This window comes from Acinonyx jubatus, chromosome B1, assembly GCF_027475565.1.
Source record: "Acinonyx jubatus isolate Ajub_Pintada_27869175 chromosome B1, VMU_Ajub_asm_v1.0, whole genome shotgun sequence".
Lineage (NCBI taxonomy): Eukaryota > Metazoa > Chordata > Mammalia > Carnivora > Felidae > Acinonyx > Acinonyx jubatus.
The window spans coordinates 50356504-50382330 of record NC_069382.1 but is presented as its reverse complement, the minus strand read 5'-3'; the positions used below and the strand labels follow the sequence as shown (position 1 = coordinate 50382330).

The 25827-nt window shown below is 47.0% G+C and overlaps 1 protein-coding gene across 2 annotated transcripts in view; it reads left to right on the top strand.

Annotated features, from left to right (window-relative positions):
* The window catches only part of RP1L1 (RP1 like 1), a 65165-nt gene extending 39597 nt beyond the window's left edge, over positions 1 to 25568 (top strand). The window contains exons 4-7 of one of the 2 annotated variants that reach the window (XM_053216680.1): positions 8826 to 8941; positions 11664 to 12291; positions 17974 to 18115; positions 19355 to 25568. In XM_053216680.1, the coding sequence (XP_053072655.1) occupies positions 11683 to 12291; positions 17974 to 18115; positions 19355 to 24513 (5910 nt within the window). In that variant the 5' untranslated portion in view covers positions 8826 to 8941; positions 11664 to 11682 and the 3' untranslated portion in view covers positions 24514 to 25568. The remainder of the gene's footprint in view (positions 1 to 8825; positions 8942 to 11663; positions 12292 to 17973; positions 18116 to 19354) is intronic. The other variant, XM_053216681.1, reaches the window with a different exon arrangement.
* Positions 25569 to 25827: the final 259 nt, after the last annotated feature.

Here is a 25827-nt window from a genome sequence, read left to right as displayed (position 1 = left end):
GTTTTTTGTTTGTTTGTTTGTTTTTTTAACAGTGATTTTCTGCTTATCATCTTGGCCACTTTTACATCTATGATTTTCTGTAAAAGGCCTTTTTCTAATCCAGGGAGCCTGACCTTTGTTGGCATGTTTAATATTTTCTCTTATTTTGAGTAAACATCTGATTTTTCTGAACTTTTTATGTGACCTATGCTTGGTCTACTGGGTTAGATAACTGTCACTGGCACCAATGACTTGCCATTTCCAGTAGGATTTTGAATCTTATTCAAGAATGCTACTGGCCTGGACTAGCTTCCTTCTCTCTGAGCTCATCCTTCTGTTCACTTCTTCTGTTGTGCATGCAGGAGAAAACCTTGCCAAAGGGCTCACTCACCTCCACACACCTTTTGTTGCTCAAGACCATCACACCCAGGAGAGCACTTTTTCCCCCCCCAGAAATGGGCCATTCAAGAACCACTGGATTTTGCATTTGGAAGTGAATAGAGGTGTCATTTACTGATGGGAAAGTGAGGCCCAGAGGTAGTAAGTGATCTGCACACAGTCAGATAGCTAGGCAGCGGCCAAGCCCATGTTTGCAGGCTGCCTGTCAAATAGTGCAGAGCTCTTTCCTCTGACCCACGCTGCTACCCTGTAGACAGGCATTTATTTTCCTGGGAAACAATATGGGCATATAGCAAAACCAAAATGCTTCATTCTCCAGAACTTGTCTTGAAGTTTTCTCTCAATCTGTCCTTTATAGCTCTCAAACTTTATATCACATCCTCTTTCTCCACTTGAAAGCCAAAGATGTCCCAGAGTGGTCGGTCATTGCTGCCAGACCTGGTTTCTCCACCTGCTGCTACAGTCGTTGCTAGCCCCCATGCAGGTCACAATGGCCCTTGAAGTTCTGCAACAGGAAGTAGGCAGAAGTTGTTAGATGACAGCTTCAGGTCAATTTTCTAAGGGGTTAACTCAGTTGGTAAGTGCCTCTGACTTTCCTCCTTCCTCCTCTTAAAATGTGGATGGGTGGCAAAGAAAGGAAGTGTGCAGAGCTGGAACAAAGCAAGACAGGGTTCTTAGCTCTGTTCCTAGCTCTCTACTCTCTGCAGGTGAATGACACGTCAAGAGCAAAGGGCCTTTTTCCAACCAAGCCCCATGACTGAGCTCTAAAGATCTCCTTTTGGACTCCCTACCTGACTCCCACTTGGGGTAGGGCCTCATCAAGGTAGGTTGGGTAGAGTGGATTGGTAGGCACTCTCATGTTTACTTTTCTGAGCTACCTGTATGCCTTGGGGTATGGACAGAACGACACAAGAGCTCAGGGGTTGGTAGTAAAGCTGTGGCAGGTGGCTTTGGTGAGCACAGAGCCTGAAGAAGCAGACCATTAGTGTTGGGCTGAATGGATTCTGGTCAAACAACAGCAGCCATCTTGTAACTATGAGGGAACTTGAAGAGAGAAGTCAGGAGTAAGTGTAACAAGGCAGACATGTGGAAATTGTCAGGGACATTCTGTACTGGCTCAAGAGTGTCCATCTCTAGACTTTTTTTATGTGAGAGAATAAACAACTACCTTAATTAAAGTCATTTGGGGATGAGGGTCTCTGTTATTAGGAGCCAAATGCAATTTCTGATGCTACAGTCATCTTGTTGATGACTCCATTTGTTTAAAAGTTGTTTCCTAAATCAGCTGAGAGTAGCCTCAGGGTCCTAGGAAAGCTCTGGCCATTCTCAACCCCTAGTTCTGCCCTCTTGGCCTGCCCCCAAAGAAGTCTATCCCTTCCTTCTCCCCAGCTTCTGCCCAGTTCCTTCCCATTGATTTTTTAAAATTTGATCCTTACTCCATCTCTTTTACCTGAGATTATATGTTTGTTGGATCTCAGGCATCCTTAGTTCATTTCTTAGCTGCCTGGGTTTGTCCTGTCTGTGCACCGCCCCCCCCCCCCCCAGCTGTCTCCAGCCCATGGTATCTGTTGGACTCGCACTTTTTTTTGGCTGTTTGTTTCTTCCATGCACTGGCCCATGGGCAGGCAAGCTTTCTGACCTTGGGCTATACTGCCCCTATTTTATTGTTATCTTATTTTTTGCTGACTGTACTCTTACCACTGCATGGTCTCCCAAGAATCATTTATTCTGCAAATATTTGTCAAGCACCTGTGATGTGCCAAGCACTGCCTGGGACAGCAGGGACAGAACCAGAAGCACCTCCTGCCTTCTTCAGAGCTCAGAAACTCCACTTTGCACATTCCACTTTGCATTTTAAGCCCTATAAATCCAGGCCATCTCATTAGCCTACTTCCCTTGTTGATAAGCTGTCTAGAAAATATTAGCAAGTGTGTACGTGGGAGGTGGGGGGCAGGAACATATTCTAATGCTGTTTGTATTTTTTTAAACTCAGTTTCCAAGGATTTTACTTCCTATGTCAATATCAGGGTTCTTCCCATCCCAACTCTCTTTTCCTGACTTGTCATGAATGTGTCTTTCATTTATCATCAGGCAGAAAGGGAACTATCTTTACAAAACTTTTCTCTGTAGCTACAAGTTGAATAAGAGTATCTATATTCACAAACACAATTTCTTTCCTTCTTCCTAAATCCCACCACCAGCATATACTGGTCAATCCAGAGCTCCACAGTGTTTCTGTCAATTATCCTTCCTCTCCTCAGTTTTCTCATCTCCAGTAACTAGGCAAAGGTTCTTTGTGTATGAAAGACAACATTTTAGTTTTATTCTCTTAGCAAATTTCAATACAATTACAATTCACAAATGAAACAAATACAATGTTATCGACTATAATCACCATGTTTTACATTAGATCCTCAGACCTAGATCAGAAAATTTTATCCTGGACTTTGTGAATCTTTGGGGGGCTTCTATGGGTGGGCTTCAGAGGCCCATGTGCCCTGAAATTGTATGCAATATTATGTGCATATAATTATTGGACATGTGGAATATGGCGATGTACTCATTTTTTCTGGGGTGTTCTTCATGGTTTTCACCATAATTTTGAAAGGGGAGGGTATTACCTGGACAATTTTAGGAACTAATGAGTCCAGTAGTTTTTCAAGAGGTCTTCATGATTCAAGGTAACTCATTCATAGCATAGCATTATGTGCTACCCTTTCCTACAAACTCCTCGTGTAACTTCAGTGGCCCTTTAGTTTGTCACCTTCTTTTTATGATTAAAGTAACTGAGCTCAGAGAGGTCAATCTGCTCAGAGCCATCAGCTAGTTACTAGAAGAGCCAAGGTGGGCTCATGAGCCTGGGTCCCCCTGGAAGCAGCAAGGACACTCATGTGCCCAAGGGTGAGGACCCAGGTGCAGACGTTCTGTCTCCTTCCCTGCATTATAAGTTTAGTAGACATAAACCCATGTCTCCATGCTGTGCCTCAGTCTGTGTCTAACCAAATTTCTGGCACATAGCAGATCTCAGCATTTGCCTCTGGGTTGCTTTACTGCCATTAATCACAACCACCACTCTTGTTACACTTGCTTTCCCTCTCGCACTGTTGATTTTCTTCCTGAATCCAGCACTCAGAGCCTTGAGCACCTCTAGAGAGGACCTATTCTGCTGGGGAGCCAGTGTGGTGTTTGCCATCACCCTTCTCCACCTCAGCACCAGATTTGGGAAGTCTCCACCCACCAAATCACCTTTCTCCTCACCCCCTCCTTTACATTTTTTCTATTATTTCATTTTACATTTCCTATTGTGGTAAAATATACATAAAATGTACCATTTTAACCACTTTTAAGTGTACAATTCAGCAGCATTAAGGACATTCACATTGCTGTGTAGCCATCACCACCATCCATCTCAACTCATTTTATCTTCCCAAACAGAAACTGCATCCCGAGTAACACAAACTCCCCATCCCTCCTCCTCCCAGCCCCAGCAGTCACCATTCTACTTTCGTCTCTATGAATTTGTTCTGGGTACTTCATATGAGTAGAGTGATACGTATATGATACAAAGGATTATTCCCTTTGTATTTGGCTTATTTCGCTTAACATAATGTTTTCCCTTCCCTTTTAAGGCTGAATTATAGTCATTTGTATGTCTCTGCCACATTTTGCTTATTTGTTTATCTGTTGATAGATACTTGGGTTGCTTCTGCCTTTTGGCTATTGTAAATAATGCTTCTATGAACATGGTATACAAATATCTGTTTGAGTCTCTGCTTTCAGTTCTTTTGGGTGTATACCCAGAAGTGAAATTGCTGGATGATATGGTAATTCTATATATGATTTTCAATGTTTATTTTTGAGAGAGAGAGAGAGAGAGAGAGAGAGAGAGAGAGGATGAGGGGCAGAGAGAGAGAGGAAGACACAGAATGTAAAGCAGGTTACAGGGTCCAAGCTGTCAGCACAGGCCCTGACGTGGGGCTCAAACCCACAAACTGTGAGATCATGACCTGAGCTGAAGTTGGACGCTTAACCGACTGAGCCACCCAAGTGCCCATATATCTGGTTTTTAGAGGAACCGCCACACTGTTCTCCATAGCAGCTAAACGTTTTTACATTCTGACCAGCAAAATCGCCACATCCTTGCCAACACTTGTTTTCTGGATTTTTGATTTTGTTTGTTTTTGATAATAGCTATCCCAATGGGTGTGAGGTGGTATATGTCATTGTGGTCCCTCCTTCTTTTATGAGTCACATTTGCCCATCTGAGCACCATGACATGACTATCAGGTTTTAGTACACTGACTCCCTGATGCTGTTGTCACTTCAAATCAGTAGAAATCAAACTCAAGTAAGCACTGTGGCTTTATCACAACTATGTGTACAACCCATGTGTGGCTCTTTGTCATACTGTATTTCACTGACTTTAATACACAGAGGTTCTCCCATGTTTTAATATCTCTGAAATCAGGATGTATCCTGCAATTAATAGCATGTCTTTGTCTTAGTCTCTCACAATCTCTTTCTTTCTCTCTCTCTCTTTCTCTCTCTTTTTCCTCTTTCTTTCCTTCCTTCCTTCCTTCTTTCCTTCCTTCCTTCCTTCCTTCTTGACTCATAAAATAATGCTGCTCCTTGGGAAACTGGAGTCACTGAAAGGTGGTGTTGAAAATGGCTCTAGACTCCATACACCCTGTATGGACCCATTGTGGACCTGGAGGAACCTATGAAGGTCTTAGCTGCCTGGAATATCGGTGGCTCTTATTCTCTCTGGAGGCTACGTGCTGTAAACACTTTTCTCTGGGACATGTACTACTGACGTCATTGTTGTTTCTTTGAGCTGTTGATTGTAATATCAATTAACACTTCAAGGCTTCGGCCACAGTGCTCTCCCTGCTTTCTGCTCACTCCCTCTTAGATCTAGCTCTGGGGTCCTTGCCACTTGTTGTTTTTCTCCTGCAAAGCCCAGCCTCCACCCTGCCTGCAGACTTCACCCTATTTATCTTCTTCCTGAATCCATCACTCTTGCTGCCTGCTCCTGCCTCCAGCTCCTCACCCTGGCATAGCCTGCTTCCAGGACTGCAGACAACACTGTTTCCTCCCCTGCAAGCCCGCCCTTCCAATTCGTCCACCAGGGCTGTCACCGTTTTGAGCATTTCCTGTGATTTCTATTTTTTTCTCCTTTTGCCCCTTAATCTGTTTTTCCCTGCTTCCCTCCCCCTCCCACACACAGCTGGAATGCCTCCTCTGCTTTCTTGCCCTGCTTCCTCCTGAAATCCCCTAACACCCCTCCCCCATCCTTTGTTGCCCCAAACCAATCCCACAATAGCACTGACTGGTGCTGTGGGCCCTGGGGTTTGCTGGGCCAGAAAAGTGGTTCACCTTCTTGTCTCTGTGCTCACCAAGACTACCCACCATAGCTTGGTAGCTGGGCCCTGAGCTCTTGCATGATCCTGTCTATACGCATGGCAGCTTGGTCACCTGGGAAAGCTGACTCAGAGTCCCCTCCAATGCACTCTCCCCAGCATACCTTGGTGAGGTTCTTCCCCAGTGGAAGTGGGGTAGGGAGTCCAAGAAGAGGTCTCTCTTAGAGCTCGGTCGTGGGTCTTGGCTGGACAGAAGCCCTCTGCTGACTTGAGTGTCTCTCACCTTATCTTGGCTGCACCCCCTCAGCCACCAGAATTCCTTCCACTGGACCTCAAGCTAGGAACTGAATGTGGAAAGCTGGAAAACAAGCCTTATTTGCTGTCTTCCAGCTCTGCCCCCTTACTCTCTCTGCCCCTTTCCCCCCACTATTCCTTGCATCCAAATGTCAGGCTCCTCTCTTCCTTTATACCCTTTTTATCAAGTATTGGGGCAAGGGCTGTCTTCCCTCTACCATGACGCAGGTTTAGAATTGTGTGGCCAGTCTGCTTCATGTGGTAAGGAGGACCTTAATGGACTCAGGCCACCCTGTCTCTGGGCCAGGTCTGGAGTCCTTCCTTGCTTGTCTGTTTAGGAGGTCATATCCTCTCCCCCTCCACTTAGGGAGAGAAACCTCATGATTTTACCAGGAGGAAAGCAACGAAGGACAAACTGATATATGCAACTATGTGTATCAGCTGATTATTAATCCTTTGTCCCACATTTGAGGGCCTGTGTTACATTCTCCCCTCTCCAACCCTCACCGGCAGGTAGGAATGAGGCAGTTGTCCCATACTGGGGGTAGAGTGGGAGGATCTGGGAGGGGCTTGAGGGCCACCATCCCCACCCAAGGGGTCTTCTGAACTCAGAAACCCAGCTTTGGAATCCAGAAAATGCAGGATACTCACTGGTCCTGCTCCCTGGTGGGTCCAAGTCCCTTTCTATTTCAAATTATAGAAACCTCAGCTCAGGAGAGAATGGTTGGCTCACATAACTAAAGAGTCTGGCTTTCCAGTTTGGGTTCTGGTTTTAGGTCCTGCTGAATCCAGGGGCTCAACCAGCTCCACCAGTCGACTCATGGCAAGACCAGATTATCGAGGCCTCACTGACACAAGGCCAGTGCCAGGAAGAGGCCATCTGCTCCTGGGAAACCGCACAGGCCCCACACTGAAGGTGACCAACTGTCCGGTTAGCTGGGGGACAGGGGGTGGCTAATGGGTCCCAGAATTTGAGGGGGCAGGTTCAATGTTAACACCAAGACAGTCCCAGGGTGTTGGTTAAGTCGGTTGGTTAAGCATGGGCTCAGGTCATTATCTCATGGTTTGTGGGTTTGAACCCCATGTCAAGCTCTTCAGTGTGGAGCTTGCTTGGGATTCTCTCTCTCTCTCTCTCTCTCTCTCTCTCTGCCTGTCCCCCCTCTCACAATGAATGAATAAACTTAAAAAAATATTAAAAGGTAAGTGACATTTAACTTGGTCAATATAGATGAAAAGCATTTCAAGTAGAAAGAACAGCATGGGAAGAAAAAAAAAACCCTGTGGGATTTCCCTCTTTTTAGGGGATGGTGTTGGCAGAATGTTGCATGGGATGTATTTATTACGGGATTCTGAATGGTCAGGGTTTGCACCTCCTCTGCTCGTTTGCTCTCACTCTCGAAATAAAACATTTAAAAAAAAATAATAAAACTAGGCAAGATGTTCCCGGTAAGCTGGAACAGTTGGTCACCTTGGCCTGCAATGACATCTGCTTCTTATTTCCCCACTATTTTTGCCAGACTGGGATACTGTCCTCCTTTTCTTCACTTACCTGTTCTTAGATCTAACGTAGGGAACCCGAGTTTGCTTTTGCCACTTTTGGCCTCTTAAGCTTCAGCGGAGGGGGACTTTGGGTTCTGCTGTTGAGGTATCTGGTGCCAGAGCTGTGTCTGTGCCGCTTTATCCTCACGGGGCATCCACCGGCTCCCTAAATAAAGCCATGTCAGATGCAGTCCTGGGCGGTGCACCTGCTCCTGCCCAGAGGATGACCCTTCCCACCGCCCCCTCACCACTTCCTCCAAAACTGCTCCTCCTTCTGCAACCTCGCTGGATGAGTAGACAGTGCCACCTCCCACCCAAGTTCCTGAGCCTGAACCCCCAGCGCCACGCAGGACCTCGTCCTCCCTTGCAGCGCCCTCCACAGCCCGCCTGTTTGTCACCAGTCCCTCTGGTGCCTTCTCAGCCTCTGCGGGATCAGTCCACAGCAATTGACCTTCACTCACCAATTACCGTCCTGCTCTCCCAGGCCCCATTCTCCCTACTGTTGCCAGAGGGGTCTTTCTAAAATATTAGGATGACATCCTCGAAGGCTCTTCTCGAATGCCCAAGATTTCTCCCTCTGCTGCAACTTTGCACATACTCCCCCATCCCAAATGCCCTGAGCAGAGCAGGGACGGCAAGTGTCTGGTACTTCTCTGGCCCATCTCTGTCTTGATGCTATGGCAACATTGCTAGCTGATTGCAACACACAGGAAGCCTGGACACCTTTCCTCCAGTCCTTCCACCTGCCCACCTGGTTGTTCAGAATTGGCACCAAGTCCATATCTATTTGTCATGCTGGTCCTAACTTCTTCCTTCTCTGGTTAATCCTTAAATTGTCCTTTAGGTCTCAACTCAGGAGGCTGCATGTCACCTCTGTCAGGAAGTCTTCCCTGATTTGCTGTTCCTCTTAATCTGCTTTTGGTCACACCCTGTGTATAATATATCTATATCTATATATCTCAGAACATTTTTTATGTTACATTTTAATGATGTCCTTGCTTGTCACACTAAAATGTGAACTTTTTGAAGGTTCATGAAATGTCACTGCAATCTTCATATTTCCAGGACCCAACATGGACCCTGGTACCCACTAGATGCTCAGAAATCTTTGATGGGTACACATATGAGTGAAGGAATGGGTGGTTGAATGAATGAATAACCTGGTATGGCCAGGTTGTTTTGAAGGTGAATGAATCAAAAGTTCATTAAGCCTCCTTGAAAAGGAAAATCGATTTGCTTCTCCCTTCCCCGTAGCTGCAAGAGAAGGTCATGGTTCTCAGAGACTTGCCAAGAGATGAAGTTGAACCTGTTTGTTTCAATCAATGAGGCTGGAAAGCAAGCAGTTGCCTCACCTTCCTGCGAGGAGCAGTGTGAGTCATATATGCCCTCACCTTTCATAGTCCACATATCTAGGCCACCCTGGGTCCTTCAGCTCATTCTCCTGGGTCCTAAATTTTTTTTTCTAACATGTGCCTGTATATGTGTGCATGCACATGTGTGTGTACGTCTGTGTGTGTGTGTTTATGTATATGCAGCATCTTGCCAGTTATTTGAGTGCAGGTACATTCAGCAGGGGATGACCAGTAAGTTCCCTCAGCTTCTTGGTCTCATGTGCGCTTGGTCTCATGCTGGGAAGGAGCCTTCATGGTGAAGTGTGACTGCTGCTAGCCTGATCTTCGGTACTTAGGATCCATTTCTCTTTTTATTTCAAAAACCCAGTTGGATATTGAGAATTCTAACTCAAAAAGATGTTATTTTCTAGAAGAATGCCAGAAGAAAGGGGCAGTCAGCCACTTGAGCATATGTTGCAATGTTAAGCTTTTGCCTGGGTCCTCAAGGAATGACAGAAGGGTCTTTGCCTGTGCTGCAGGCCAGGTTCTGCTTGAAGTCTCCCCTTTTCACTGCAGAGTTGCTGTCTCAGAGGTTTCCAGAGAGGCTGTCTCTGCCCAGAAATAGGCTGCAAGAAGCAGAAAAGCCCTTGGAGGCAGCAGAATGTTGGGGAACGTGGCAATGCTGGGGGACGTGGTGACATTGAAGAATGCAGTGACAACGGAGAACACTGACCTTGGGGACATGGTGATGCTGGGGGACACGGTGACCCTCCTTGCCCCTCTCTCAGTCCCTTCGTAAGGGCCAAGAAGGATGTGCATTATCATAAGCGAAAATGGAAATCAAGTAGGAAGAAAAGTTAGTCCTGCAGGAAGACATGCCTGGGTAACAGCTTATGACCACTGCAGGGATGTTAGTGGGAGGCCTAAGAAAGCAGCTTAAAGGGATTAGCTGGGAGGGAGGAGTTTGAAGAACCTAATTACAAAGTTTGTACCAGAGATGAGAGTGGATTAAAAGGCCTCTTTGTGCTCCAAGATTTTGAAAATGAGAGAAGAGTTCTTTCCCTAAGATGAATGCGGATAAATAGAGAGTAAAGGTAAGAAAGGGAGATGGGGGCACCACTGAGCCGTAAGTAGGATTAATGGCTGCAGCAGGGAAGATCATGTTTACTTGCCGTGTGCACATTTATGAGGATCCTGCTATGGTCTGAACAACGTGGAAGCAGGGAAGACTCCTCACTTGGTCATGATTCATCAAGTATCCGTTTACTGACAGGATTGAGCGTTGTTATGAGTTCTGTGAAATATGGGTGTTATTAATTGGTTTGTATTTCCTGGGCCTCTGATCTGTGTCAAGCATAGGGCTTGGAGCCCTGGGCAGTACAGATTTGCTTCCCAGGCTTGGGGTACTTGGCCAGAAGGGATACAGGCCCAGAATATTGGAAATATCGGGGGGAGATATACTGAAAACGGAGGTTGCCCCGGACTAGGGATCTGGTGCAGGCTCCACAAAGGAGGTAAGCCAAGGCAGGGTGCAGAAGGATAGGGGCTGCCATGCAGGGAGAGCCTCTGAGCCAGGCAGCCTGATGGGAGTGGAGAATTCCTGCAGGAAATAAACAGGAGCTGAGGCTCAAGGGACAGCCAGAAGCAAGCCTGAGAAGCCCTTTAATTGTGGGGGTAAATGGCCCAAACTTCTTTTTCAGACACTGGGGAATCAATTGAAGGTTTTGGAGCATAGGAAATGTCTAGGTAAAAACTAGGTTTTAGGACAACTTGACCGGCAGGTGCACAGAACAGAGCAGGGTGATCTGGACAGGAAGAGCCTGTGGGAGGCTTTTCCAAGGGTCCAGGGCAAGACAATGGGGGTTCCCCTGAGGTGGGAATAGAAATGAACAGTTTGACAAATGGGCTTGATCCTATCAAAGCTAGGCTAAGCCACCAATCTTCCACATCGATGGAAGTGGGCTGGGGTATTCTCCCATAAGGTTTATTACACATCTTCCAAAGACTTTGGAGGGATGCAAGGAGGGGGGCATTCTTTTTACATTAATGCAAACATTACCACATAATAAAGAAAAGACACGGTGGCATCCTCTTTGGGCTACAAGTCTCCTCGTCTACCCTCCCATCTCCGAGTGGTTTGTGACCAAGGGATTCTGCTCACCTGGTACCTAGAAGATGTGAATCCAGATTGCTGGGAATCCCTCCAGGGTTACACACAAAACCTTGCACTGAGAGAGCAGGCAAGGTACCCAAGTCTCCTGAATGCCCGTCCCATGTTCTTATGCCTGTGTTATATGGTCTTCTCTTTATTTACCCACCTCTTCAGGAGACAAGCTCTAAAGTATTAAAGGAGTTCAAGGTGGTAGAAGAGGGTAAGAGAAACAGCAAGAGGAAGGAAAGGAAGAAGAATTTATTGATGCTTACTCTATGCCAGGTGTTCTGTATGTGTAAACTCAGTTAATCATTATAGTCACTATGCAGAGTGAACATGGCTGCATCTTAGAGGTGAGATCCACCAAGATGAAGATTATGTCATTAACCTCCTGGGTATTAAGTGGGGAGTTGGGATTTGAATTCGTATCTGTCTGGTGCCAAACCTTTGGCCTTCCTTCTATTCCTGTCAAAATGGGTTAACCAGCTTCTATGTAGCCGAGTGGAAAAAATTTGGGATGGCCAGGAGGCGCCTCTCTAACAAAGGAGAGAGAAATGCAAACTCTCGCAGGTTTCTCTCTGACTCTCCTCTTCCTCTAATCCCTTTCAGCTGCCTGGACCTCCACGCCATGAACAGCACCCTGAGAGATGCCCAGGCCCCGAGCCACCGGGAGTGCCTACTGCCTTCTGTGGCCCGGACTCCCTCTGTCACCCAGATCACACCAGCCAAGAAGATAACCTTCCTCAAGAGAGGGGATCCCCGGTTTGCTGGCGTTCGCTTGGCTGTTGACCAGCGTGCTTTCAAGAGCTTCGGTGCTCTGATGGATGAGCTCTCTCAGCGCATGCCTCTCTCCTTTGGGGTGCGCTCTGTCACTACGCCCCGGGGCCTGCATGGCCTCAGTGCCCTGGAACAGCTGGAAGATGGTGGCTGCTACCTCTGCTCTGATAAGAAGCCCCCCAAAACACCCAGTGGACCAGGCTGGCCACAAGGGGGAACCTCATCTGCTCAGCAGTCAAGGGAATTTGAAAGCCGGGGTGAGGCGCCAGGAACATCCTCTTCCTGCAAGGGTCCTAAGGTCCCAAGGAGGATAATGCTGATTAAGAATGGGGACCCTAGGTTCCAGAAGACAGTGGTTCTCAGTCACAGAAATACAAGGAACCTGACGGCCTTTCTCAGCAAAGCCTCAGATCTTCTGCACTTTCCTGTGAAACAGGTGTATACGACCAGTGGAGAAAAGGTAGGCTGTCTGGGTATGATATTTCCTCTAAAAAGTTCTTTGGCCCTCAGATCGAAATACTTTGATGGAATGGGGAAGTTATCCCTTAAAATGAAGCACAGATTGCCCTGCTATTAATTAAAGGTGAATAGAAACATGCAGTCAGTTAAACAAGCAATTATTATTTATATTCTGGCTACCATTTAGTGAGCACTTAGTAAGTGCCAGACACCACGCCTTGCACATTTTTATTATTTCCTCATCCAATCCTTCTGTTATCCAATCCCACCTATTTCGGTGAGAATTCAGTGCAAAACATGAAAACTACTCAAAGTACCTTTAGCAGAAAGCAATCTAATACAGGGCATCAGGGGATTTCCAAATCTTTGAACAATTGGAGGCATGAGCTCTGAGCTGGTCTGCAGGAAGCTACTACCCTGCTTGAAGCTACTGTGATTATTGAATTGAAGAGTACTTCTCTGCAGTGGCAGCCAAGTTTGTAAAGCTGGGATCAGGAAACTGCCACAGCTGCATGTTGACATTATTGACATGCAGGAACACTGGGGTGCCGAGTCCAGACACTGCTGTCTGGGCTACTGTAGCCGTCTGGTACCCACACATTTGCTTTGCAACAACAACAAGAATCAAGAAGAGATAGTGTCTGTCTCACTTGCTTTCCCAGACTTGATCAAGTACGTCTAATTGATGGAGAACCCAATCTTCATACAGTCCTAACTTTAAAGAAGGCTAGTGAATGTAATTTTTGCCTTTCCAGATTTTGCAGAACATAAATGTACACTGTAGGTGGGCGTGATGGGGGAAGGAGGTGGATTGATCTAATCCACAGTCTCCCCATAATCCACTCCTATCACTATTTAACACCTGTATATACTACTCTACCACTACTTAAATTTATAAGCAGCATCTACAGCAGCGGGTTCTCACCTAAGAATGTAGCTGTCCTTCCTACAGTCAGAACAAATGCACTTCCTCCCCAACTCCGAGTCACATCAGGGTCACATTAGAACTGTACCATCCATCCTCTGGGCACAAGCCCACCTTGTAGCCTCTGTGTTAAGATTTAGCTATCAAGTCCACAACCACCAAAATACCTTGTATAAAGTGCCAGATGGAGGCAAAGGCAAAACATAGAAAATTGTTTCATACCTACCAAAGCTGTGAAGTAAACCAGGTTATCTACTGCAAGGCCATTGATGGTATTAGGTTTCCTTCTACTGTCCATTTTGTGTGTTCCCTCTGACCTCTGCCAGCACCTCAGCTTAATGTGGTTATGGATGTGGTAGAGTGAACCATTTCTACAATCTAAATTATGGTGCATTTACTATTTGCTAGCATGTGCTGTATCTTTCCTGTGGACTCTGAGCCCTTGGAGGTTCTTCATGAGCTTCTGGGTTAACTTTTACCACTGAATATGACAGCTACAGAAAGCACCCAAGGAATTCCCTGAGCAATAGATGACTTTTCCCCCATCCTATTGCATTACAGCAGCCCTATTTCCCCTTGATAATCAGAATCAATCATCCCATTCAATACAGAAACCCCCTTGTTGCCTTGTGGTTCATTGTTGCAAGAATCACCATATGGCCAGGTAAGGGATCCTTTAAACTTTCAACTGCGCTGTCTCAACTTTCAACTTCACTGACCCACTGTTGTGTCTCCTGGTTGGAACATTTCCCCTTAGATCCAGGGACTTCCAAACTAGCAGAGCCTGAAGTTGTTGGGATGGGAAACAAAATATTTTCAGTTAGGTCATAGGTGTAACAGTGAGAGGAACTGCTCTCATTCTCACCTTTAATTCCCAGGCATCTGTTGCCTATGGAGAAACAGCACTATACTGTATATTAGTTGCCAGTCAAGAGCACGTATCACATCCTGCAAGACAATGCCTCAACATCGTAAAGTGATACCTTTCAGCTGGTGCTCAAACTGAGCCTCCCGTAGAATGATCCACTGTTCTATAAGTTATAGCTACTTTGGGGCAATGGTATATATGTCTACACAGTGAATTAAATGTGTGTTAGTGCATTGGCTTACTTTTTTTGCTATAAAATCAGTTCTTTGGATAGAACTAATCTTCATGGATTATGGCAATGATGAGTAAGGTATTTAGTAAGTCCAAGGATGGTGATACTAGAAGGATGTTGGAAAGGAAGAAAATATATAAGCACAATTAGTGTCTATTCCAATGAGTACACATTTCCATCATGGAGGGGGAGGGGTGGATTCAATGTCATTATCTTCACAAGAGATGGCTGGCTGAATACCTCAAGGTATGTTGCAAATTGCAAGTATTTTGGCATAAGTTTAGCATGGATCTCTGTTCTTGGCAGATTGGAGCCTCAGCAGAGTTGGCAGTCAGATCCACATGAATAAGGTAGTTTATGTTTCTAGTTCATGTTTACTTTGCCACTTTGTTTGAGCCAATTGAGCACAACTTGGGGTGGTTGGAGGAAGATAATGACTAACATCTATTGTACAGGTCATTTGTCCACATGATTATAACCTTCTGGTGAGCATACAATGGGACACAAATGTTCTCTCTCTCTGGGCACAGATTCCTCTCCAGAGTTCCTTGTCACTAACCCTCCAGTCCTACTCCTTCCAAGTCCCTGATTCTCATATTGAACTGCTAATCACTGCCCATAAATTGCCATAGAACCTCCTTCCCTTGCTCCTTCCATGAAAAGTAGCCAATCAACAACATTGTTCCTTGTACTTTCCTTCACCACTGCCCTTAATGCCCCCCTAAGTGGGTCTGTCATGCTGCAGCGGTCAATTTTTGACTTGTGTCAGCATACCCTGTGAAACCATCTGAAAGCCAGAATCAAATATTTTCATCTTCAGTTAACTGGTCATAGGGAACTTCCCCAGGAAGTTGTAGGTGTGTGGGGAGGAGAGATGGCAATGCAGCAGAAGCACGTGAACTGAGAGTGTGGTTCATGCAATTTACATATGCCTTCAGTGCAAACATCTGGAGCCTGATATAGTACATGTCACCACCACCTGATGATGGAGTGCTGCTTTGACATACCTGCTTTGTGGCTTGATGGATCATACAACAACCATTTCATTTGTATTTCAACAACTAGCAGAATCAGTTTCTGCATCTGATGTTTGACTACAAGAGAAAAAGATTCTTTTACAGTAGTAGTAGAAGCACCCAGGTCCTCTGGCCATCCCAGAACTGAGAGCTTAGACCTTAAGCTTGCCATTTTCTTTAAGTCAGAGAAGTCAGCCTACTGTATAATCCTTTCAGCTCTCATTATCAAGGCAGCCAGGGATAGTCAAAATCCTGTTCTCAGTAAGCACTACATTCTACTATCAGAGGTGATCATTCAAGAATCTGTTTTATCACTTTGTGCCATAGGCCACCAGTGTCCCATTGTAACCAGATTATCACTGCCTTTAAACCCAATCATGTCAGATAATCAGATAACTAATCCTAGATTCCCATTCTTGAGTGTCTATTGCATGTAACAATCTCTGATACTGCACTTTTAATCAGCTATGATTCAGTACAGGAAACAAAAATCTCTGTAGGTATCGTAAGCACGAAGAAATTATACACAGAGAGTTTTGTGTTTAAAGATTGGGAAGCTTCAGGAGCATACATTTGATTTCTGGAACTAATTCCGAGAACATCATTGACCTATCTGGGTAGATACCTCTCACACAATCAAGCAAGTGGGTTTTTGAGGGGCTGTCACTAGAATAATTGAGTTCAGTATCAGATCACAACTGCTGTGGTCCAGAATCAGGCAGGTGATATACCACTACTGTCTATTGGTATCCAGAAAGCTGGTGACTAGGTACTGGAACAATGAGTGTGACTTTTGCCATCTCAGCTGCACATGCTCCTTTGTACCTTTGACTTTTTTTTTTTCTTGTGACAACAATCAAAATCAAAAGAAAGATGGCCTCTGCTACATTGTCATTTTCCATACCTTGTACAAGTGCATCTAATTGTTGGAAACTATTTCGTGGTTAGAATTATAGCTGCAAAGGAGTCTAGGGAGCTTTGTATGCTCTGCAGTACTGGAAATTATAGCAGAAAGAGTAAAATAGAGATTGACTAATTTAGGACATGACATCTGCACAAACTCATGAGGAGGTTAATGCCATTCTTTTATTTGCATGGGTAAGAAAACTGAGGCACAGAGGCTAAGTAGTTTGCTCATGGTTGCATGGCTGGCAAATGATACAGTCATCATTAATGATTTAAGAGTTATCATGTAAGAAAACTTTTAAATTATGGCACATTGCTATGTACTAGCATGAGCTACATGCAGAGTACACAGAGAAATAAGTCTAGGTCCCTGCTTTCAACTAGCAACAGGTTAGAGGGAAGGGTGAGAGGGAGAGGTACAAACATAAGTTAGTTAGAGAAAAAAATATTAGTGTAATTTCATATAGAATTACTGCAGAACTATTAGAGTTTCTGTTAACAAAAGGATGTTGTATCTCCCCAGCACAGGCTTGGGTCATAACTCAGTTTTCAGGTCCTCAACTGGATTAACACTCTCAATAACTCTCCTTTTGTGTGTGTGGATCCTAAACCTCAACCTCTTTCCAGAATGGGAGCATCATTTAGCCCTCAATTATTTTTTTCCCCTTAAAAAAGTCTGATTTCCTAGAAACATGACTACATCTATAAATTGATAGACTTGGGTCATGTTTGTATTTTTGTGATTGACTAGAGCTCCAAATCAACCAAAAAATGCACCCAGTAGTTTGAAACAAACTTCTAATTAACTAGGTTGAAAGATGTGATGTACAGCTAATTTAATGTCATTTGTGGAGACAGGATGCAAAAGGTCTTCTTTTTTTTTCCATTTCCTTGTTAATGAACATACCCTTCTAATTTGAGAAAATAAAAAAGAACATATACTGCCCTTTGAAGATGAAACTAAATACCCCAACACTGCTACTTACAATATAATGTCATAAATAGTGCAACGTCTCACATACGCAGGGGCCTCAGGCCCACGTGAGATTTTTCTAAAAGCAGGGTCCTGTTTCCTGGAATGCAATATTGCCTGATAGGTACCCAGCCCAGGATGTCCTGGGGTGGGTGGGAAAGGATGACACAAGCCTCTGGGCAGGAGCCTAGAAAACCAATGGAGAAGCCTGGAAGAGAATGACTACCTGTAGAGAGAACAGCCTTGCCCTTTTCCACTCCAGAAGGGTTGAAGGTAGAAGCAATGGCCTCAAGATTATATTGGAAAGCACAGATAGGACCCAGGAGAGAACTCTGTGTGGGAAAAGAGTGAGATAGTAAATCAGATCTCCATAAGGAAGATGTAGGACCTTCTGGTTGTTTTTAAAAAATATGTATTCTGGAGGGTGCAAGTGCAAGCAGGGAAGTGGGCCAAAGATTTCTTGAAGTGTTTCCCACCTAAGACATCCAGAATAGTCCCTAAACCACAGGCCTCATTCGAGGTGGAGGGAGAGGGTGTAGGTAGAAAGGAAGGTCATAGTGGTAGGACCTCAGGCCCTAGCTAGTTATGGAGGTATTATGGCAAGTGGATAGGATCCTTTCCTTGAATCAGAATTCTGGGGTGAGATGTGCAAACCTCAGGAAAGGTCCAGTGTGAGGGGATTTTTCCGGTACCTATGTCTCCTCGGGAAGAAGGTGGGTTTTGCAAGCTAAGTTTCCTGAAACTCAACACTCTCCTTCTTCAGGTGGACTCTTGGAACGGTCTGCTGCACAGCCCCTCGGTGCTCGTATGTGCTGGTTATGAGTCTTTCAAACCTCTGGCAATGGAAGATTCCAGAAGATATGGGATTGAAACTTTATCTGGGCAGACTTCAAGAAATAAAACTGGTGAGTTAGTTTTGGCGTTTCCTCAATTTTTCACTGGATAGTGGTTCAGTAGGACTGGGAAGATATCCCTTCCAGATAATTTTAAAAACCTGCCTTTTGGCCCCAATTTTGGAGTATCCTAGTTTTTTTGGGTAACTCTTGCCTTTTCCTCTTTATTATCATCATCAAACTTAATCAGGCTGAACATTTGACTGGGGTATGGAGAAAGGAGTCTGGTATTTAAGAAAACAGGAATTAGGAGATCTTTGGTGAATAAACAAAATAATATCCATTGTGAAAATCTGTTAAGAAATGACAATAATGATTTTGGTGATCGCTGCATGCCAGGTGCTAGAGGTACAAAGACCTATTAGCCACAGACCTCCCCTTTGGAGGAGCCCTCAGTCTCATTAGGTGCTTATGGAAGAGGAAAGCTTGGAAAAACCTTCTGTCCAGATGGACTCAAGTGGGGAGATCTGTTCTTTTGCTGGCTGTAGCCTCAGCCCCCACTAGTCTTTTCCTTTTGCCATGCATTAGTTCAAGAGATGAAATGAGAAAGTACTAAGGGCTTTATTCTTTCTTGGTATCCCTTCTTTCTTCTCTCAGTGGCTCCCTTTCTTTCTCTTTTCAAGGCTAGGGTGCAGGGTTGACTATCAAGACTTGCTATTGTGTGTCCAGGTCTTTCCTTGAAATCATGGATCAACCCCAAAGCTTGATGAGTGTTAGGATGATAAATCACCCTTAATAATTGAAAAGCATTTTACAGTTTCCAGTCAGACACCTGTGCAGCAGCTTATTGATTTTGCTTTCTGTGTCGGGGGTGGGCATGAGCAGGGCCAGGAATTAGCTCTGGGCACTGCTGTTCTGCCTACCAACTCTGCTATCTACCAAGAACCTACTTTGTGCTAGAACGTCTACAGAAAGTTTTATAGGCACTGCCTTGCATCATCAAAACAAACCTACTGTTATTCTTATTTTACAACTCAGTAAAGAGGCTCTGCCAAAAACTACACAGTAAGGAAGTGGCAGAGTTGAGATTGAATTCAGACTTCAATTTCATCTCACTAGGCTTTGCTGTTTCACAAACTGCAGACTGGATATTCATTCTAGAGTGGTTTCTGCCCTTACTTTGTGTTTTGGGAGGTGGTAGGGGTGTTGAGGTGATGAAAGGCTCATGACCAGCCTTTATTCTCTTACTCTGAAGCTCCCCCTAGTAGCTCACTGTCTTTCCTCTTTTTTCTTATTTTTATTATGTGCCAGGAAGCTGGGGGCCAAAGGCCAAGCAGAGTGTGATCCACTCAAGGTCCAGGTCGGGCAGTCGGCCACGGCGGTTTTCCTTGCTGTCGGAGAGGTCTGGTCTCAGTGACCCCCCAGTGTCCCTGCATCACGCCCAGATGGGCCCTCCTTCTGAAAGATATCCTCAGGACACGCCCACCCAGCTTGGCCCATTGGTGGCCAGTGATGATGTTGAGAAAAAGGTCCACATGAATGAGGATGGCAGCCTGTCTGTAGAGATGAAAGTCCGTTTCCACCTACTTGGCGAGGATGCACTTCTGTGGTCCAGGAGGGTGGGGAGGGCCAGTGTCCTCACGGGAGCCAATGGAGAGGTCCCTGTTCTGGGGGAGGTGGATCCCCTCCACTGTGTGTGTGAGAGTCACCCTGGGGGCTCCTTGGAACCTGGAGCACAAGGACTAGGGACCTGTGAGGCAGGATGTGAGAAAGCCCTTGGCCGAGGCCGGTGGAAGCCAGGGTCTAGATATGAGATATGGATGAACCCCCTGTACTCTGCCCAGGAAGAGGGGACGGCCTCTCAGAGGAGATCCAGGTTGACCCAACACTCCTATTCCAGGAGGCCCTGGAGCCAAGGGGTCACCGGAAGGAAACGAAGCAGGAAAGACAGTGTCAGCCCTGACTCCAGTGACAGACCCCCCAAAGACTCTGAGCCCAACTCCTCCTGCTGCTCTAGGTCTCTGGAGGGCAGCGTGGACAGCTGTGACCTACATGCGGCCTCTGGGGCTGCCTCCCAGAGAGAAGCAGGGAGGGAAGCTGGCAGCATGTGCAGGACTAGTAAAGACCCAGGTCCACAGAGAACAGGGCAGGACAGAGAGCACCATAGATGCCTGAAGCAGCGGAGTGGAGGCACAGCAGGTGCTACTTGTGAGTCCTCAGGGAGTGCTGGGTCTCATGAGGAGTCCAGTGAAATGGGTGAGCAGCACCAGGGCTGCCTAAGCAAGACAAGTGTCATGACTACTTCCCGGCCAAAGGCCACTCAGAGGAAAGGCCCCTGTCCTCCCACGGTGAGTCCTTCATCTTTGAGGAACAAGGACTCACAGGCAGAGGAAAGTAGACAGGGTTCCAGGTGGCCCCAGGCTAGGGGTAGGTCTGGGATGGGATCGCCCCTGGTTTCAGATCAATCTGGCTCTGGGGATACTGCAGAAAGCTGTTCTCTGCCTTCTGCCTGTGCCTCAGTCCCAGGCAGAAGAAAGCAGAAGGGCAGATCCAGGGCTGTGTCCTCTCCCAGCATTTCCAGCCACAGCCGAGGGGCCCGGATAGGCCACCCCAGGCAGCACCCCAACCAAAGGGACATCCACTGCCTGCTTGACTCAGCTGTTCCCAGGCAAATGCCGGGGCCTTCTAGTGGAGGCAGGGCCTGCCCAGATAACCCAGCACCACACCTTTCTGGAAGCTCACCTAGTGCCAGGAACCAGGCTTCCTGGGACGCAGGGCCCCCCTCCTCTGCCTCTCTTCATTCCCAGGATGTACAGGGGATTAGCAGTGCTCTCATGACCCCTGTGAGCAATTCTGACTGTACTTCCAATTTCTATCCCCCATACTCTCCCTCTGCTGAGACTGAAGGTCACTCTGAGCTCAGGGCACGGTCACCAGCTCCCTCACCTTCCAACACATCAGACCCTTTGAGCATCCAAGCTGATGGCCTGGACAAAAAGGCAGGGAATGACCTTCCCAAGCCTTCCTGGCCTTTAGTTCCACCAGTTGGAGAGCCTGAGGGAGGGATGCCAGGAGCCCACCGAGACTGCTGCTGCTCACCAATCAGCACACCCCTGTTCCATGAGACCCCCAGTGATAACACTAAGACCCTACAGACCTCCCAGCCATCAGGCAGCCAGGGGCCCTCCTCTGAGGTCTCCTTGGTATGCAGCAGGTACTGTCCCACCCCCCCGAGGACATGGCCTTTTGTCAAGAAACACCCTTCAGGCAGCAGTAGCCTTGGTGCTGACTGGGGGCCAGATGGGAGAAAGCTGGAGGAGGAAAAGCTAGATGCATGGCCCCCATGGCCCCCACGGCCCCCGGGGTCTCAGTCAGGGGCCGTGGGGAAAGCAGTCAAAGCCTTGAGAAAGGGCAGCTCTAGCTGTGGTCCCAGGTCTGGGAGAATGTTACAGGGGAAGGTTGCTGGTGGAGGGGAAAGCCTGGAGGAGCAAGAGGAAGATGGCAGAATGATGCTGGGTGCCCTACCCCGAGCCTCACCAGATGCTGTGGTCCGTGAATGGCTGAGCAACATCCCGGAGGAGCCCATACCCATGAAATGTGAGACAGTGGATGAGAGTACAGTTGTGGTGGGGGGTGATCCAGAAGGCCCCAAGGAGGACAATGCTGACAAACATTCCCAGGAAGGTCTAGGGGAGCCAGTTCTGGCCAGACAACTGTCCCATGAAGGGGCCACCAGTGAGAAAGCAGAATCAGATGGAGCCCTCCCAGTGACTAGTGATGCTCATTCCAAGTCAGGAGAGGGCCATCCTTGTAGCAGAGTTTCAGAAGTCCCCAGGGAGACTGGATCAGGCAAAGGAATGGCTGTGGACTGTGGTGTGGGTCAGTGTATGCTTCCTCACAAGGTCTCTGCCTCCATACAGATCATGAAGGTGCTGATGGGCTCCAAGCAGGGCCGGCCCAGCAGCCTGCCTGAGGTGTCCAGTGCAGTGGGCAGGAGGCTTAGCCACTCTGCCCGGGCCCTTATCACCTGTCTTGCTGGGCTCCACTTCTTTGATGAAGACCTTAGTTCTCCTACTGACAAAGTGAGGTTCACAGAGTCTCCTCGGTACCAGGAGCTCCTGAGCACATTCCAGGCTCTGTGGCCAGGGTGTGGCTGTAGGCAAGGCGAGCTGGATTCTGGTCTCTGGGAGCTTGGCTGGTGCAAGGCTCTGCCAGGCCTCAGGTCCCATGTCATGACTGAGGACTTCACACCAACGTCCTCATCTGGTGTGGATGTTGGCAGTGGCTCCGGAGGCTCAGGGGAGGGCAGTGGACCCTGTGCCATGGACAGTGCCCTGGTCCCTGAGAGGATAGAGCTGCCCTTGAAAATCCCCTCCCAGAGGCCTGATTCTAGAACCTCCAAGAACCAAGAGGATCCAGAAAAGCAACAGTCCAGTGTTTCTACAGCCTCTTCAAACTCCCAAGAATGGGCTTGTGCCACCAGGAAAGACAAGGCAGAAAGAAACAGTGGGGAGCAGGTGCTGGGCAGTAACCTGGATCAAGTAGTTGAAAACGCAATGCAAGAAGAGGGGGTACAACTAGAGAAAGTTGAAGAAGAAAAAGAAATAGCAGAACTGCCAGGAGAGGGTGTCCAAGGATCTCCAGAAGAGGGAAGAGTTATGGGACAAGAATCGTCAGAGGCTGACTCTGACGATGGGGAAGGTGCACAGGAAGATAAGAGTGTGCAGGAAGAGGAAGCAGGAGGAGACCCTGTCTCCACCACACTTTGCCCTCCAGGGACAAGAGAGAAACCACCAGAGCCCCCTAGGAGCCCCAGCCGGAGGGATCCAGATGCCAGCGAAAGTCATAGCGGCCCCAACAATGAGCCTGGCTTGGAGAAGCCACCCCAAACAACTGAGACAAGCCATGAGCAAACCCAGACCAAGTTCTTGCAGGGGCCTGGGGAGAAGAGCTCTTCTACAGCCTGCAGAGTGTCCCTGGACCCTGACATCCTCTGGGTGACCAAGTTGCTAAAGAGGATGGAGAAAGCCTTCATGGCTGACCTTGCCAGAGCCACAGCCGAGATCCGAGTCCGCTGGAGCCTGCAGAGCAATGACCTTCTGGACCAAATGGTGGCAGAGTTACAGCAGGACATGGGCCAGCGGCTCCAGGATAGCACTGAGAAAGAACTCCACAAGATCCAGAGCCGGGCAGCAGGGAGGATGCCAGGGCCAGCGAGGGAAGCCCTCAGGTGGGAGATGTCCTTGCAGACAGAGCAGCGCAGGCGTCGTCTCCGGGACCTGCGCAACCTCTCGGCTTTCTCCGAGCAGGCTCGAAGCCAGGGGCTCCTGTCCTTCCCTGTGGAGGATGTGCCAACCCTCCATGGAGCCCTGGGGACCTGGCTGGTTGGGGAGCCTGAGGGGGACGAGTTTTGTCCCTGTGAGGCCTGCATGAGAAAGAAAGTGATCCCTACATCCCCGAAAGACACAAAGGGGGTAACCAGTGCACCCATCAAAAAGGCCTTTGACCTGCAGCACATTCTGCAAAAGAAGAAAGGAGGGTGTGCTAATGGGGAGGCAGCAGAGACAGTCCCAGAGAAGAGAGAGATGGAGCTTCTCCAGGGGGACGCCTCAGGGATAGGGACTATTGACAATGGAGGCCTGGAGCTGGGGTTAGGCCAGGATCCTGGGACAGAGGGGGGTGAGGATGAGAGCAGCCAGAGCCTTGGCAGGGATGGAGACCCCCAAGTGGGAGAGGAGGGTGAAGTTGCTCAGAATGGAGAAGAGAAAACAGATCCCGGGCAAGGCAGTGTCTTCGAGGGAGTGGGCAGGGAGGAGCAGGGCTTTGGTGAGAAGGATGAAAACACAGGGAAGGGCTCTAGAGCTGAGGGCAGTTTGGAAGGTGAAGCCTGGGGAGGTGACCAAAGTCCAGAGGGACAGAATGATGGTGCTGTAACTACAGAGGGAGACAGGAAGCCAGAGTCAGGGGGAGGAGATCAAGGTGAGAAAGAAGGTAGCTCACAAGTTGTCTGGGTACAGGGCCAACAAGGTGAAACTTCTGGAAACAGCAGCCCAGACCAAGAGGGGAAGCCAGCAATGCTCCCTACCCCAGATGGAAACACCCCCTGCCAAAGGTCAGGCTGGAAAGCAGGCCTTGCCGCCTCTAGCACCTTTTCTCTGGGAAATTGCTCTCAGCTCTCTCAGAAAGGCTCTGAAGAAAAGCCTTCAAATGGAGACATGAGGAGCATTGAAGATGAGTCCAAGGGAATCCCCAGTCCAGAGAGAAAAGTCACAGGCATGTATCCGGAAAGCTCCACTTCTGAGCAAGAAGTGGCACCCTTGGGCCCAAGGACTCCAGAGCAGGAGGTAGGTGAGGCCTCTGGCCTAGAAGCTGAGAATGTAGTTGAAAGTCTCTCTTTCACAGAAATGAGGTCTAAAAACCTCACCAAGGACAGGACAGATGGCTTTGGCCGAGATGACTTAGATTTCTAGAGATCCAGCTGCAAGGTGGTCACAAGTCTGTTTTTATTAGTAGTTTGTCTACAAATCTGAGCGTGGCTGGGTCCCCTACAGATGCACAGAGATCATGGAGAACGATCAGGGCTTGCCAAGGACATGGTCGTACCACGCTGTCCCTGGGTTCTAAATTCTGGAGCTTCCCAAGGCCTCCCTGGCCAATCCCATGCACATTGTGAAGAAGGCTTATCTCAGACCTGCCCTGTTACCTGAGGGCCACTGGACTCTTCCATTTTCCTGTTTGAGTGCAAGAAGATGGACCTGACTGGAAATGTTCCAGGAGCATTTTGTTTATGTGTTTGTTTTTTGCTCTCATTCTTTTGCCTATTGATCTCCAGTTATTTTTTTCCTTGTCCTCTCTTGGCATTCACCTCATTTGACTTTGAGGTGCTTTTTTCTAATCTTGAATGTATTTGGCGACTCTGCAGATGTGAATACTTGGAAAAAATGAATAAATTCAGGGTCATTGGACAAAGTTTGTTCTCAGCCCAAAAGTCCAAGTGTATTTCCTTAATTCGTATGTATATATATTCATGAATATATATATTGGTAATGGAAAAATACAGAAAATGCAAAAAGAGCAGGAAGAAAGGAAAGTAGTCACCCACAGTCCCATCACTCAGAGTTGACTCATGTTAGCATTTTGATACGGCTCCTTCCCCTTTTTTTCCTAACCATTTGATAATTGAGCTCATCATTATATGCTCCTTTTTTTTTTTGACTTAACAGTATAAGAATTTCCTGTATTTATCTCAAAATCTTAATAAAACTATTTTTTCATAAAACTATTTTTAATGCCTAAATAATTTATTATGCAAATATAAAATACTTTACTTCACCATTTCCTTTCCCTAGCATGGACCATTTAGATAGGTTTCATGTTTTTTCTTAACCTTTTCCCTCCTGAACTGTGGATGATTTCTCTAGAATAGATTCCAGGCATGGAATTAGCCAAAACTACCAGCATTTTTGAGGGTTTGATATCTTGCTGCCAAATTGCTTCTCTAAAGGTCTGTACTAATAAACATCACCTGGCCCACCACTCACTCATCAGTGTTTGGTATAGCCATTAAAGATGAGAACTCTTTTGCTAATTTTATGGGCAAAAAATGGTACCTGATTTTAATGTGGTACTATTTTTGATGTGTTTGATTGCTAGTGAGATTAAAGAGTTTTCTATGTTTATTAAAAAGCTATTTGCATATAAATTTTATGTGTATGCCTTTTACCCATTTTCAACTGGGATCCTAGCTTTTTTTTTTTTTTGAGAAATTGATTTACTTGTGCCCT